Here is a 13,160-nt window from a genome sequence, read left to right on the forward strand (position 1 = left end):
CTTCCGCCCCAAACGCGGCTATAGCCGCGTCCACATTATAGTGGACGCTCTAAGTCACCACTCATGCTTTGTTTCCAAAGTTGACAAATAAATTTTTTTTGGCAGCACCAAATTATTATTATTAATCTTAAACATTTGTCGAGAATATAATTTCCTGGCAAAATATTAAGCTTGTAGACTTGTAGTTAAAGAAAAATGTCAATTATATGATCTACACAATACTAGTAATAATTATTACTATTACGCTCGTGTAGTTGTAAATATACTTATTCTTAGTTATTTGCAATATACAATTCATAGAAAATAATACGTCCATACTTGTATTGTTGCACCTTGATAACATTGAGTGAATAATTGCTATTTAATCATTACAACAACTGAATTCATGGCAACAAATTAATTTTAATGATTTTATTACATGTTATAACTTGTGTATATTAATATGCAATACAATTAGAAATTTATACATAACTATCAACAAAAAATTCACTTATGTTAATGACACTCTATACAATTAAAATGTGTATATATATATATGTGTTGATTTTAATTGATAATAAACAAGGTATTATAGTTGGTGAATATTTATGTAAATTGTTCCCTGTTAGAAGCCCTCGAAATGAGAAATGGGTTCAATTCTTTACAATTCTCTTGTTCAGTTTATACTATTTTCATGGCCCGCACGCACTATTCACCTCCCTTGTAAGGGTTTTTTGGTCAACTCACTCAAACAAGGAGCCGTCATTTTCTTGAAAATGAAGCCAAATCATGTAAACTGAACACGTAGATACAATTTCCTACCTACTGGTAGGAAACTAGGTTAACTATTTTTGCCCACAATTTTATCGTAATTAAGATTCATTGATTTTCATTAGATACCGTGTTCACCAAGCCAAAAAAAACTAGTATACTAAAATCACAGGAGTAATAAATAGAGATAAATAGCAAGTCAAAGATCCCCTAAAAACATAAGTAAAATATCAGAAAATAAATTATGCTACAAGTCCGTATAGATATTTTTACTAATAATTAGAAATGAGTATTCAATTTATTTTATAAAATGGAAAAATGCGCACCTGGTCGGGTGGCGTCATATAGCATAATGGTCTTAACCTACGCCTTAACTTACATCTATAAAAGATGACTCCCTCTCGATTCTTCCACACTCCATCTACTCGTGACTGATCACTTTCCACCGATCCATTCATTGATTTTTAACGTATGGCTCGATCTCTCTTATCTTCGCCGGATCTATATGCTTATACTGTTAGCTAATTCTTCTTTGTTCGATCGGTTTTGTTCAGGATTTTGATTTGAAAATGGCGACGAAGAAGAGCGTGGGCACGCTGAAGGAAGCCGATCTGAAGGGCAAAAAGGTTCTCGTGAGAGCGGATCTGAACGTGCCGTTGGATGATAATTTCAACATCACCGATGATACCAGGATCAGAGCCGCCGTCCCTACCATTAAGTATTTGATTGGATATGGTGCTAAAATCATCCTCACTTCCCACCTTGTACGTATTTTAGATATATTACTGATTGGTAGTGTAAATTGGAAGGATTCGTATTTTTTTTATACATATGCTGCTAGAAGATTATTCAGATTCGTTTCTTAATTTGAAATTGTGGATTTGTTTTTAATTTGAATAAGTTGTGGATTTGTAGCATGGCGTGATGTTTACATTTCTATAAATTTCTAAACTTTGCGATTTAATCTCGAGATTTGATTTGGGTACTGCTTTGGAGTGTGGATCTTGTTTGGTTAATTGTGTTTTCTAGGTCGATTGGATAAGATATGTGGTTATGACTGCTTGATGTTAGTGTGTGTTAGATACTGTAATTTGTTCATGTTATATTTTGATGTTAGAGCTGTGTAGATACTATAATTTGTTCATGATATATTAGCTGTTTTTCTTTGATTATTATACTTGGTCACATGTTCTTCGTTTTTATTAGGCAATTTGTTTATATCTACTAGTTTTTTGTGCGCTAGTCTCCAATGTCTTACTGTGATTTTGTCTGAGCTTGATGTTGAAATGTTGGTATTAATTCAATTGCCATGTATGATGTGTTACCTTATTTCTGATCTTCTGTTGTATATTGTTGGTTTTCAGGGCCGTCCAAAAGGTGTCACACCAAAATACAGTTTAAAGCCTCTCGTTCCTAGACTATCCGAGCTTCTTGGACTAGAGGTTCTTAGAACATCAATTGCCTTTTCAATGTCAATCTACGTCCTTTTTATTTTGCGGCCAAGTGTTTTGCTTATCTGAGTTATCTTGTGTTGTCAGGTCAAGATGTCTAATGATTGTATTGGTGAAGAAGTTGAGAAGTTGGTGGCTGCATTACCAGATGGTGGTGTTCTTCTCCTGGAGAATGTTAGGTTTTACAAGGAAGAGGAGAAGAATGACCCCGAATTTGCAAAAAAGCTTGCTTCTCTTGCAGATTTGTATGTTAATGATGCATTTGGAACTGCACACAGAGCTCATGCCTCAACAGAGGGAGTTACCAAGTACTTGAAGCCATCTGTGGCTGGATTCCTTATGCAGAAGGTCAGCAAACTAATCTTTTGTTGTGCTTCTATACACGCCACTATCCTTATCTACATCATCAAAGAATCAAGCCAATCCTGTGTAGTCTACATAGTAATTTCAAATGTTTTTTTAAGGATTGCATGGTAAAGTTTTGCCATTGGGTTTCTAGCATTCAGTTTTAGATGGTTTCGTCAACGCTGCAATAGACATTTGTATCAACAAACTTGCATTCTGAAATTATAATGCTGCCCATTTAATGCTTTTCAGGAACTTGATTATTTAGTCGGAGCTGTGTCTAACCCAAAGAAGCCTTTTGCTGCCATTGTTGGAGGTTCAAAGGTCTCATCCAAAATTGGTGTTATTGAGTCACTGTTGGCCAAGGTAGATGTCCTGATCCTTGGTGGTGGTATGATCTTTACTTTCTACAAAGCCCAAGGACTTGCGGTGGGATCCTCACTTGTGGAGGCTGACAAGCTTGATCTCGCAACTTCTCTCATTGAGAAGGCTAAGGCTAAAGGAGTATCCCTTTTGCTGCCTTCTGATGTAGTTATTGCTGACAAGTTTGCTGCTGATGCCAATAGCAAGGTATGCAGTTTTTGCCAAAGTGGTAATTAAAACTCAGCTGTAGTTTGGTAATATATGTTCCAAATAATCTTAAATTTGATCAAGGGTGATTATTGCCTTGGATTTAGAATTGTGAGCACCTTCGCTGCTATCTTTGATTGTTCATCATAAATATTAATGGCTGCTTTCACCTTCAGACCGTTGCAGCATCTGCCATTCCTGATGGGTGGATGGGATTAGATATTGGTCCAGATTCGATCAAATCATTTGGCGAAGCTCTTGATTCTACCAAGACAATAATCTGGAACGGCCCAATGGGTGTTTTTGAATTTGACAAGTTTGCAGCAGGAACAGAGGTATCGGTTCATCATTAAAACGCTATATCTTCATGTTTACAGCTAAGCCTAGTTTCATTTTGCTGGATGTGATTTTAAACTGGATGATTTGCAATGGTTCCTGTTTAGGCTATTGCGAAGAAGTTGGCGGAACTCAGTGGCAAGGGAGTGACAACAATCATAGGAGGTGGCGACTCAGTTGCTGCAGTCGAGAAGGTTGGACTCGCAGAGAAGATGAGCCATATCTCAACCGGAGGTGGTGCTAGCTTGGAGCTTCTCGAGGGAAAGACGCTACCTGGAGTCCTTGCACTCAATGATGCTTAAGCTATGTGTTGTTTCGATGTTATGCGCTTTTAGTTGTCGTCTTGAGATGTTACCGCTGGTCTTGTAGAGTGGTAGAGGCCAAAATTGCTAATAATCACCACCAATATATTTTGGTGTAATAACTGAGATTTTTGCTTCCTTGACGATTCTCCTTTTGGAAATGCGTCTTTTTGTGTATTTAGAAGGCACAGTCACTCACTTTTCTAAATTAACGTCGTGAAGCGTTGTTGCATTTTGATGAATTACCAATATTTGAGTATGTTGGGACCAAATGGTTTGGTGAGATTTTTAATTTGTTTATGTAAACTTAATTTCTATACTAAAATAAACAAAAAAATATTAGTGATATAGGCAACTAATATAGCATCCACTAATGAAATTACATATACCATGTCTAACTTGGTTTATTCTACATATTCACTTGTTTATTTGAACTAGAACGATTGAAGTTTGAATTTAATTAATCATTTTTTTTTAAAAAAGAACACATAAATTTTTAATTTTAGATTATTAAGTAAATAACTCAAAACCTTAGAATAAGTAAAAATGCCTGCAAAGAATTGTCATTCCTATATCACCGTTGTATACAGAAGTAAATAAGGTGGACAATAAAAATGGAAACACCAAAATAGAATAGCAATAAATATAGGGCGAAAATAATACTATCTGTATAAAAACTAGGGATGATGGAGTACAAAAAACTTGGAAAGAGAAGGGCAATAATGTGTATATTAAATACTCCATATTTTACAAAAATGGAAAAATTATGATTGAAAATAAAAGGTTGACGACCGCGATGGGACTCGAACCCACAATCTCCCGCTCCGGAGGCGAGCGCCTTATCCATTAGGCCACGCGGTCCTCCTTGTCTGTTTCTCTAGCATTAACTATAATAAACATATCTTTTTAGTTTGTTCATTCATCTTCTCCAATGCCACATCATGATTTTTTTTAAATTCAAGTGTAAGATTATGAATCAATTTCAATAAATTAAAATAACAAAATTTAAGATTTAGGACACTTCTTGCAATTGTAAGAGTGATTTGGACCAAGTGAATACTGGTACTCCATATGAAGCTTAAAGTTAGTTACGATCTACTACTTACGTCTAACAAAAATAATCATGTTTTCGACTTTGGACTGTCAATTTAAATTGGTCTCTATTGGTTTATAGCAAGTCTTTCTCTCTAAGACTCTAACGTGTCTTATTTTTCACTAATAATACTTCACATGCCACATCCACTACTAAGACTGATTTAGGTGGATGGAGATAGTATTATCTCTTGTTATAAATAGCCTTTTAACATGTTTTTTTAGTACAGAACATGTTGTCTCATGATTTTTTAGTACTACAAAACATGTGAAAACGCTATTACACACAGTCATATTGTGAGCTTCATTCACTATCACAAAGTAACAGTAAATATAGCTTCAAATTCACTTCATTCAAGTGCAGGTGTTTCTCAATGAGTTCTGGATGAAATGAATCTTCACACTATTTGGAACTCAGTTTCAACTTCCAGATGGAGAAAAAGATAAAAATAAAGACCTTTTAACTCAAAAAGAAACAGTTTAAGATGACAGCCAATGTTCATCATCTGGGAAATAGAATCGAAGAAAGAGAGAAAAATTGATGTGATGTTGCCATGCTTGGCTATTGTCTTCACCACCCAAATGCCACGAGAAGTGTCTACCACAGGAACAAAAACTTCACGCCCTTGGACGTCCACGAGCGATCAATACTAATCAAACCCCAGGTGTATCTTCAACTATTACCCATTCTGTCCACGAACCATCATATACCGGAACATCAGTCTTCCCTAGTCGATGAAGGCCCTGAAACGCAACCTTAACTGTATTAGCTTGCCATTTTCCACCCATATTCACTGACAAATACTTTCAAGGTTGATGGATTGGATAATTTTGAGTTCGTTAGATCATGCAATCTATCACCCGAGATAAACGCCACAAAATATACGAAGCTGAGTAAGGGAGGCACTCACCAATACCACAATACAAGCAGTCACACCAGTGCCGCATGATAGCATAATGGGGCGGTCCAGTGAGATCCCTGTAAAAGATCAAGCGCCCCAGTCAAATGTTGTCGAGCAACTGCAGGTATCTAGACATAACTCTGTTGCTTATATAAATAACGTTAAAAATAACAACGAATAAGATTTAAAAGTGAAAAATTTTCAAACAGCACACCAGCTACAGAATGGTTTACCAATTACGAGTTCAAATAAGGATGCAGGAGGATGGTATTTCTTACCTTCTTGATCAAATTTCTTCTTCAGCTCATCTGCAGATAGGAGCATCTGAGAACCATCCAACACCTGTAAGGGAACCCCATATTGATATAGATTAAAGGGGTAACGGTTCCGAAGTACACGAGCTTTAACATAATTCAGGTTTTACACATGAACTGACATGAACTTTCAATTTTTCTCATTTTTCACAATGCGAACTTAGGACTTGATTTAAGCTGGGGTGGAAGCCAGAATGCTTATATGGCTTAAACAGCCGGTGAGATGTCTCTATGACTTGATTTCTGACTACGGGTGAAATGTTGCCGTTTCATCGTAAAATATGCTAAAAAATAGATTATCATTTAAAGATTAATAATGATTGATAAAGAAATGAAAACACATAAAATTACCCGAATATCATGTTTCTACCTCTTATTTAACAAGGAGTAGCAGACAGACTTGCAAACCACAATCCAGAAGGAAAAAAATGGAATGAAACAATAAAAAAAAGGTGCAGCTAAACTTTTCACATCACAAATGAAAACACATAGCTGAGCTTAGAGTCTTATTACCTGGGGGAAGGGAAGACATTTGCTCCCTGTAATGTGGCCACTTCTTATCCCCTTCCGTGGCTCCGGTGCAACACCATCAAATCTATGAGAAGTAAAATATAAAGCAGATACAAGGTTGTGAATTTTGTGTTTCATATGCTAGCCCGTTCTTGGGCTTCTATATGCTAAAAGGGGGAATGTATTTAAAATCATAGAATATTTGTTAAAGTATGATATCATGAACTATATAGTGCAAATAACAAATAAAAGTGATCTTTCGCACAGAGGTATGAGAAATGTATGTATAAGGAAATGTTTCTCTAGTGAAATTAAGAAACATTATTGCAAAAGAAATGGCTAATTACGAGATCTACCTAGCTTTTGAGCGAGCATCAATATGTTGATATGTCTGTTCCTCGACGTTTTTACGAACCTGAAAACAAACCACCACCTTCTTAGAAGTCCCAATCAGACCTCTTTGCAGTAGAGGTGAGACAACAATGGCAACGTATTTATAAGACAATCTCTCGATTTTAATATAACATTATAATCTTTCCCGAAGAAATTATAATTGCTAGGACGCAATCCCATCTCACAGCTCTTAATGTGGTAGCTCACAAAATTGCATATATACATGAAAAAGACACGTTCACTTCCCACACATTGACATACAAGTAATGACATCACACATTTAAGAACTCTGGCTTTAATAGAAATAATTTGCATCGACATCATATTCCCAATAGAAGTTTGGTTAGAAGGAAAAAATACGGAAGGTAAACAAAACATGCCTGCTCCATCATCCACAGCAGATGCGGTCGAAACTTCGTTTGGAACGTAATTGGTACCTGTAAAATATTATGTGTTTCTTAGTCCAATTCCTGATAGTATAAACGAAGCATAAAGTTTACACGGAATATCAAAAAGTAGAAAATTGACCATAGTACATAAGGGGAGTATGTAACGTTGGTAGCACACAACATACCTTATGTCCTTTGTATACTTCCTCTACCGCTTCATATGCAGCATTAGCTTTCAATATAGCATCATTTGATGAGTTCGACTGAACATCGAAGCCTAAAGCACGCCATCTAGGTAAGCCACCGTCCAAAACCCAAATCTTATCGTGTCCGAATACACGAAACATCCTGGTTAATGAACAAAAGTACACAAAAGTTATTTACCGTGTTGTCAATGTCGTCTTCGATTGATATCTTTATGGAAAACATGATTCTATTAAACTACAAACTCACCACCAAACACGAGCTGCACTGAAAATTCCCTTCCCATCATAAACAACAATATTATCTTTATTCTCAATGCCAAGGGCAGAAACAGCAGCAGCAAATGCTTCTTCTGATGGCAACATATGCGGCAACTATTTACAACATGGAGCAAACGAATTTAAGATTACTCAGACACATGAAAATGATTAACACATCTATAATAAATAAATTTTTTAAAGACAAAGTTCAATATAACTATTATATAAATTTTAAAGACACATGGATGGACCCTGCGACCACTGGCTATAATACCACAATGAGAAAACTAAAAAAATGACGATCAAAATAAATTCAATCGTCTTATTTGAGCACCCAAATAAACTAATGCAGGTTACAAAGAGGTAACATATCCACAAAGCCTTACCAGAAGAGAAGGCAATAAAAACTAAACAAAAGCAATCAAATTTTGCATGGAATGAAACCACAGGGAGGAGCATCACTAATAGAGCATCTTACGTTGATAGTTTGATCTGAGATGCCATCAATATCAAATAATAGTGCACCAGGAACATGGGCAACCTGTTAAAAAGTACAACAGAGCTTTCCAATGTAAGACTATAGAAAGGGGAATCACACTGTTAAATATGAAATAATCATATCACCGAATTCAATTTTGGGAATAATTAGCTGTACAACAAGTGGTTATAAATTATAATAGGCATATAGGTGAAGCCTTTGATAGTACAAGGAAAGAAATGAGCAAATGAATAACATATCTTTGAATGGATCATCACCTGATATTCTTGAACTGAATTTCGTTGTTCATCTGGCATGTACCAGGATGCATCCAACACCTGGACATAATTGTGCACGAAGTTAAAAGAGCTATATTTATAACCCGACTCTCGAGTAAAAGTAGAATTAGAGTTTTCAACTCATATAAAATTTTCTGTGTTCTCTCAGCATCATTATAGGCGAAGAAATGAAAGAAAGTAAACACGGATAAAGTCTAGTAGGAAATCGGATCAAGTACAAAGATGCATTTTCCAGAAATTGTTCTCATTAGATACTGTATTAAACCACTTTGGCAATGAATGGCATGGAAAAACATGTAATCCATAGCATAGCACACTGAACTAAAACAGGGCAGCCAGTCAACAATGACTTAAACGTTTGCGAGATTGTGATGCAATGCCACAAACCTTCAAATCTGGTTCTTGTAGGTTTACATGAAGCCAGTCAGCTGAAACAACAGGCTCATTCGTTGACAAGGACTGCATAGTAAGAAAACTTTGCGATGCACCAGCTGCTGTGGACATGAAACGTGAAACTGAACCCAGCGCCTTATATGAAAAATGGGAGGAGACCGAGCATGAGGTCAATTGTTCTTTCTGCCACCAGAGAGGAAGTAACATTAGCAAATGAAAAATCAACCCACCAAACAAAGTGCCACTCACACAGACACACACTATTCCAACTAATGAAACCAAAAGCTTCTAAACAGGACTTTCTGGCAGCAGAGTATGATGTATACCAATTAGTTTCCCATTTAAAAACAAAAAGTTCACTAAATACAAGCATAGATTTTTCACCCTAAACCAAACACGACTACTGGTTAATTTTGAATGAAATAGTAAATTGAGAAGCAATGAAACTTCTTATTATCAGAGCTACTAATATATGCCTACACATAATAATTAATCAAATTGAAAGGGCAAACGGATAGATTAAGTATCCTAAATACAAAAGCAATCTAACTGACGATTAATTCTTGAATTGTGATGCTTTCTATTTTTATTTGAAACCAAAACATACGCTCCAAGAATTCGTTGAAGTAAGTGAAACAGAAATTTTCATAGCAATGAAAATCAGCAATCGCTGGAAGTCGATGGAAAGTTCATTTGAACTATAACAAATAATGGATAAATAAACTTCTGAGGGAAGACCAAATACACAGTCGTGGAGAAGAATAAGGAAATTGAAGACTTACGGTGAATATGAAGGTAAAGCTTTGGGATTTTTGGAGGAGAGTTGATAAAGAATAAGTAGAGTGAAGAATGGAGTGTGATGAGAAGAGGGCCCTACGCAATACTCCAAATGCCATTATAAAACTTTTAAAATTGATTAATCACTCACAAAATCTCTTTGTTTATTAAATTCTGAACGATTAAAGCTCTGTATATGTAGAGATGCGAAGACGGAGACAAATAGAGAAGATACTAAATCTTCAGTAGACAACATGATTATTTCATTTATAAAAATTTGTGACTTTAGGAAAATATATCCCTTCAATTATAAAATATTTACTTTCCTCATAAATATATCAAACTAACCTTTTATGGGGTAACTTTTAGAATCTGTATCATCTAATAAATGTGAGCGATACCCGTAGGCAAATATAATCATTATAATTCGGTGGGATTTATAATTAAAAGTGGTTTATAGCAGTAGTATATCACAACTTTTTAAAGGAAAAATCTTTATATTTTTGTTTAAAATTAAGGAGTATATAAAACACTAGGGATTTGCATGATCTGCCTCTAAGAGCATCCACAACGGAGAGCATGTGCTCGTCCGTCCGTCCGTCCGTGCCAGCGGCGTGGAGAAGCTGTCCGCCGCTGCGCTCTTGCCGCTGGCACGGCTCTGCTCGATGCATCGAACACGTCCGTGCCAGCGAGCAGGAGACGTGGCAGCGTGTGATTGGCCAATGGCATATCCGTTGAAAAATTATTTTTTTAAAATCGAAAAATAATACCAAAAAATAAAAAAAAATATTTTCCCAACCCCAAAAATATGGCCATTTTTTTGCCCGTTTTTCTGTATTTTTTATTTTCACCCCCAAAATCATCTATAAATATACACATTCATCATCCATTTTTCATATCAAATCATCTCTTATTCATCTCTCATTCATATTTTTCATACAACTTAATATCTACACCTTCATCTCTCACTCAAAACCTCAAATGGATTTCACTCATCTCATTGCGCAAGCGGAGAGCGAAGAACAAGAATACTACGAACAACATCGTGCCGCTTATGAAGCATATGTCGCAGCGAATACCCCCGCCCATCCTCCTCAACCAACTAGATCAACTCGCCGCTGCATCCATCGTGACTGGGAGGGAGCCCACGAAAGGCTTGTTGCCGATTATTTTGCCGACCCGCTGCGGTTTCCAGAAGATTACTTTAGGCTCCGTTTTCGCATGTCAAAGCACTTGTTTATGCATATTGTCAACACATTGTCCGCCCGTGTTGAATTCTTCCAAACAAGTCCAGATGCAGCCGGTCGGCAAAGTCTCTCGGCGTTGCAGAAGTGTACGTGTACCATCCGACAACTCGTTACTGGGCAAACGGTCGACCTCTTCGACGAGTATTTGCATGTCAGTGAGTCCACTGGAATCCTTTGTCTTAAAATTTTTTGCGAGGGCGTTCGTACAGCTTTCGGTGATGAATTCCTTCGGGCACCCACCACCGATGATTGCCAACGCTTGCTTCGTCTTCACGAAACAGTCCATGGCTTTCCGGTATGCTTGGCAGCATTGACTGCATGCATTGGAGGTGGAAGAATTGTCCGACTGCTTGGAGGGGGCAACACTTAAGCGGCCACAAAGGCGGCGGCCCAACACTTATCCTTGAAGCGGTTGACGACTACTGCCTATGGATTTGGCATGCATATTTCAGTGTTGCCGGATCCAACAACGATTTGAACGTGCTATATTCTTCACCCCTCTTCAATGATGTGTTGAATGGTGTAGCACCAGCGATCGACTTCACCGTCAACGAAAATGTATACCACATAGGTTACTATCTCGCCGATGGTATCTACCCAAGGTGGCCGACTTTCGTGAAGCCGCTCAGCAACCCGCAAGACCTGAGACGGGTTCTTTTTGCGCCGCGTCAAGAGTCCGCGCGGAAAGACGTCGAAAGAGCCTTTGGGGTCCTTCAAGCCCGATTCAACATTGTGAAGGCCCCGTCTCGGCTGTGGTACGTGAAAAATATCACCGACATCATGTACATGTGTATTATCTTACACAACATGATTATAGCCGACGAAGGACCGAGGGCGGCTAGCTTTTACGACGATGATGAAGCCGGAAGCTCAAGCGCGAGGTCTCCCCCACGCCGAGGTGTGCATACGAAGGTGGGTGAGAGGATCGAAACAAGACACACAATGCGCGATACCCGAACCCACGTTGAGCTACAAGAAGACCTAATCACACACATTTGGGTGAAATTCAGCCACGAGTAGTGGTTTTTTTTTTTTTTTAGGAGTTGAATTGTGTATTTTTTATTGATTAGGAGTTTGATTATGTAATTTTTAATATTTAGGATTTTAATTATGTAATTTTTATTTTTAATGTATTTTGTAATATTATTCCGGGTATTTTTAATGTATTTTAATTTTGTGGAAATGTTTTTATTTAAATTGAATAATGGAATGGTGGGACCCTTGTGCTCGTCTTTGCGGAAGAACACGAATGTGGGTGTTGTGCTCTTGCCTAAGAGCAGTCAGAAAAAGTGGGGGCGAGCCCATATCCGTGCTCGTTGGCAAGAGTACGGTTGTGGATGCTCTAACAATTTCTGTGTAGATATCATAAAACTTGCTTAAGATTGGTACTGCTTAAGATTGGTACTACAAGTCATGGTTCTAGAGTCGTTGGTTTGCACAAGGTCGCGAGTACAAAACTCTCGAATTGCAATGTTCTTTCTATTTTACTCGTGGACTACTTTTCAACATTTCTCTTGGATACTTATTTTCTTGTAGCTTGCTACCATCCATGAAGCCGATGTTTTCAGTGTCGCGATACTAAAAAGTATCCATTTTTATCCCTTGTAGCCTCGTACTCCCTCCGTCCAGTAATAAGAGTCCCATTTTTCCGTTTTGGGACGTCCGGGAATAGGAGTCCCGGTTCTACTTACCATATTTGGACAATCTAATTACCCTACTTATTCACTTCAATTTCAAAAATGCCATTAAAAAACCCCAAATTGATTCCCTAATTTCCACCCCAACCCCCATTCTCTACCCTCATTTGCGAGAATTCCCATTCTCTCTCTTTCTCACTCTCCCATTCTCTCTTGGGAAGCCTAATCCCTCGCCGCCTCCATCGCCTCCATCGCGCCGCGGCCATTGCCTCCTTATCTTCTGTTGCATGCACCACGTTGCCTCTACCACGCCGCCTCCACCGTCTCCTTATCGCCCACCGCCTCCACCGCGCCGCCTCCACCATCCCATATCAAACCCGAATCGGCCGTCTCCTTCTCTCTCTGAAATGGAATACAGTCCAAAACATTGTCCCTTATCTCTCTCTCTCACAGCGAACCCTAATCCTCTTTCTCTTCTTGAAATTAATTGTTGTGTTAAGTGTAATTAGGG

At 37.7% G+C, this 13,160-nt stretch overlaps 2 protein-coding genes and 1 non-coding gene across 4 annotated transcripts; 1 reads left to right on the top strand and 2 right to left on the bottom strand.

Annotated features, from left to right (window-relative positions):
- Window positions 1–1,064: 1,064 nt before the first annotated feature.
- LOC121758448 (phosphoglycerate kinase, cytosolic-like) lies at window positions 1,065–3,996 on the top strand. The gene is made up of 7 exons (XM_042153845.1): window positions 1,065–1,219; window positions 1,305–1,514; window positions 2,115–2,192; window positions 2,289–2,549; window positions 2,799–3,116; window positions 3,293–3,451; window positions 3,560–3,996. The coding sequence occupies exons 2-7, from the start codon at window positions 1,320–1,322 to the stop codon at window positions 3,752–3,754; spliced, it is 1,206 nt and encodes a 401-aa protein (XP_042009779.1). The 5' UTR covers window positions 1,065–1,219; window positions 1,305–1,319; the 3' UTR covers window positions 3,755–3,996.
- Window positions 3,997–4,542: 546 nt separating this feature from the next.
- TRNAR-CCG lies at window positions 4,543–4,615 on the bottom strand. Its single transcript has one exon. It is a non-coding gene; the product is annotated as a tRNA-Arg (tRNA).
- A 553-nt stretch (window positions 4,616–5,168) lies between these two features.
- LOC121758449 (thiosulfate/3-mercaptopyruvate sulfurtransferase 1, mitochondrial-like) lies at window positions 5,169–9,977 on the bottom strand. Of its 2 annotated transcripts, none has more exons than XM_042153846.1 (12): window positions 9,771–9,977; window positions 8,983–9,171; window positions 8,575–8,634; window positions 8,297–8,359; window positions 7,808–7,932; window positions 7,540–7,702; window positions 7,346–7,402; window positions 6,929–6,987; window positions 6,576–6,657; window positions 6,027–6,090; window positions 5,758–5,825; window positions 5,169–5,590 (listed from the first exon to the last, which is right to left on the bottom strand). In XM_042153846.1, the coding sequence occupies exons 1-12, from the start codon at window positions 9,882–9,884 to the stop codon at window positions 5,501–5,503; spliced, it is 1,134 nt and encodes a 377-aa protein (XP_042009780.1). In that variant the 5' UTR covers window positions 9,885–9,977; the 3' UTR covers window positions 5,169–5,500. The 2 variants fall into 2 exon arrangements, with proteins under 2 accessions (XP_042009780.1, XP_042009781.1); XM_042153847.1 differs by lacking the exon at window positions 9,771–9,977 and adding an exon at window positions 9,596–9,735.
- Window positions 9,978–13,160: the final 3,183 nt, after the last annotated feature.

Source organism: Salvia splendens, chromosome 12 (assembly GCF_004379255.2).
Source record: "Salvia splendens isolate huo1 chromosome 12, SspV2, whole genome shotgun sequence".
Classification (NCBI taxonomy): Eukaryota; Viridiplantae; Streptophyta; class Magnoliopsida; order Lamiales; family Lamiaceae; genus Salvia; species Salvia splendens.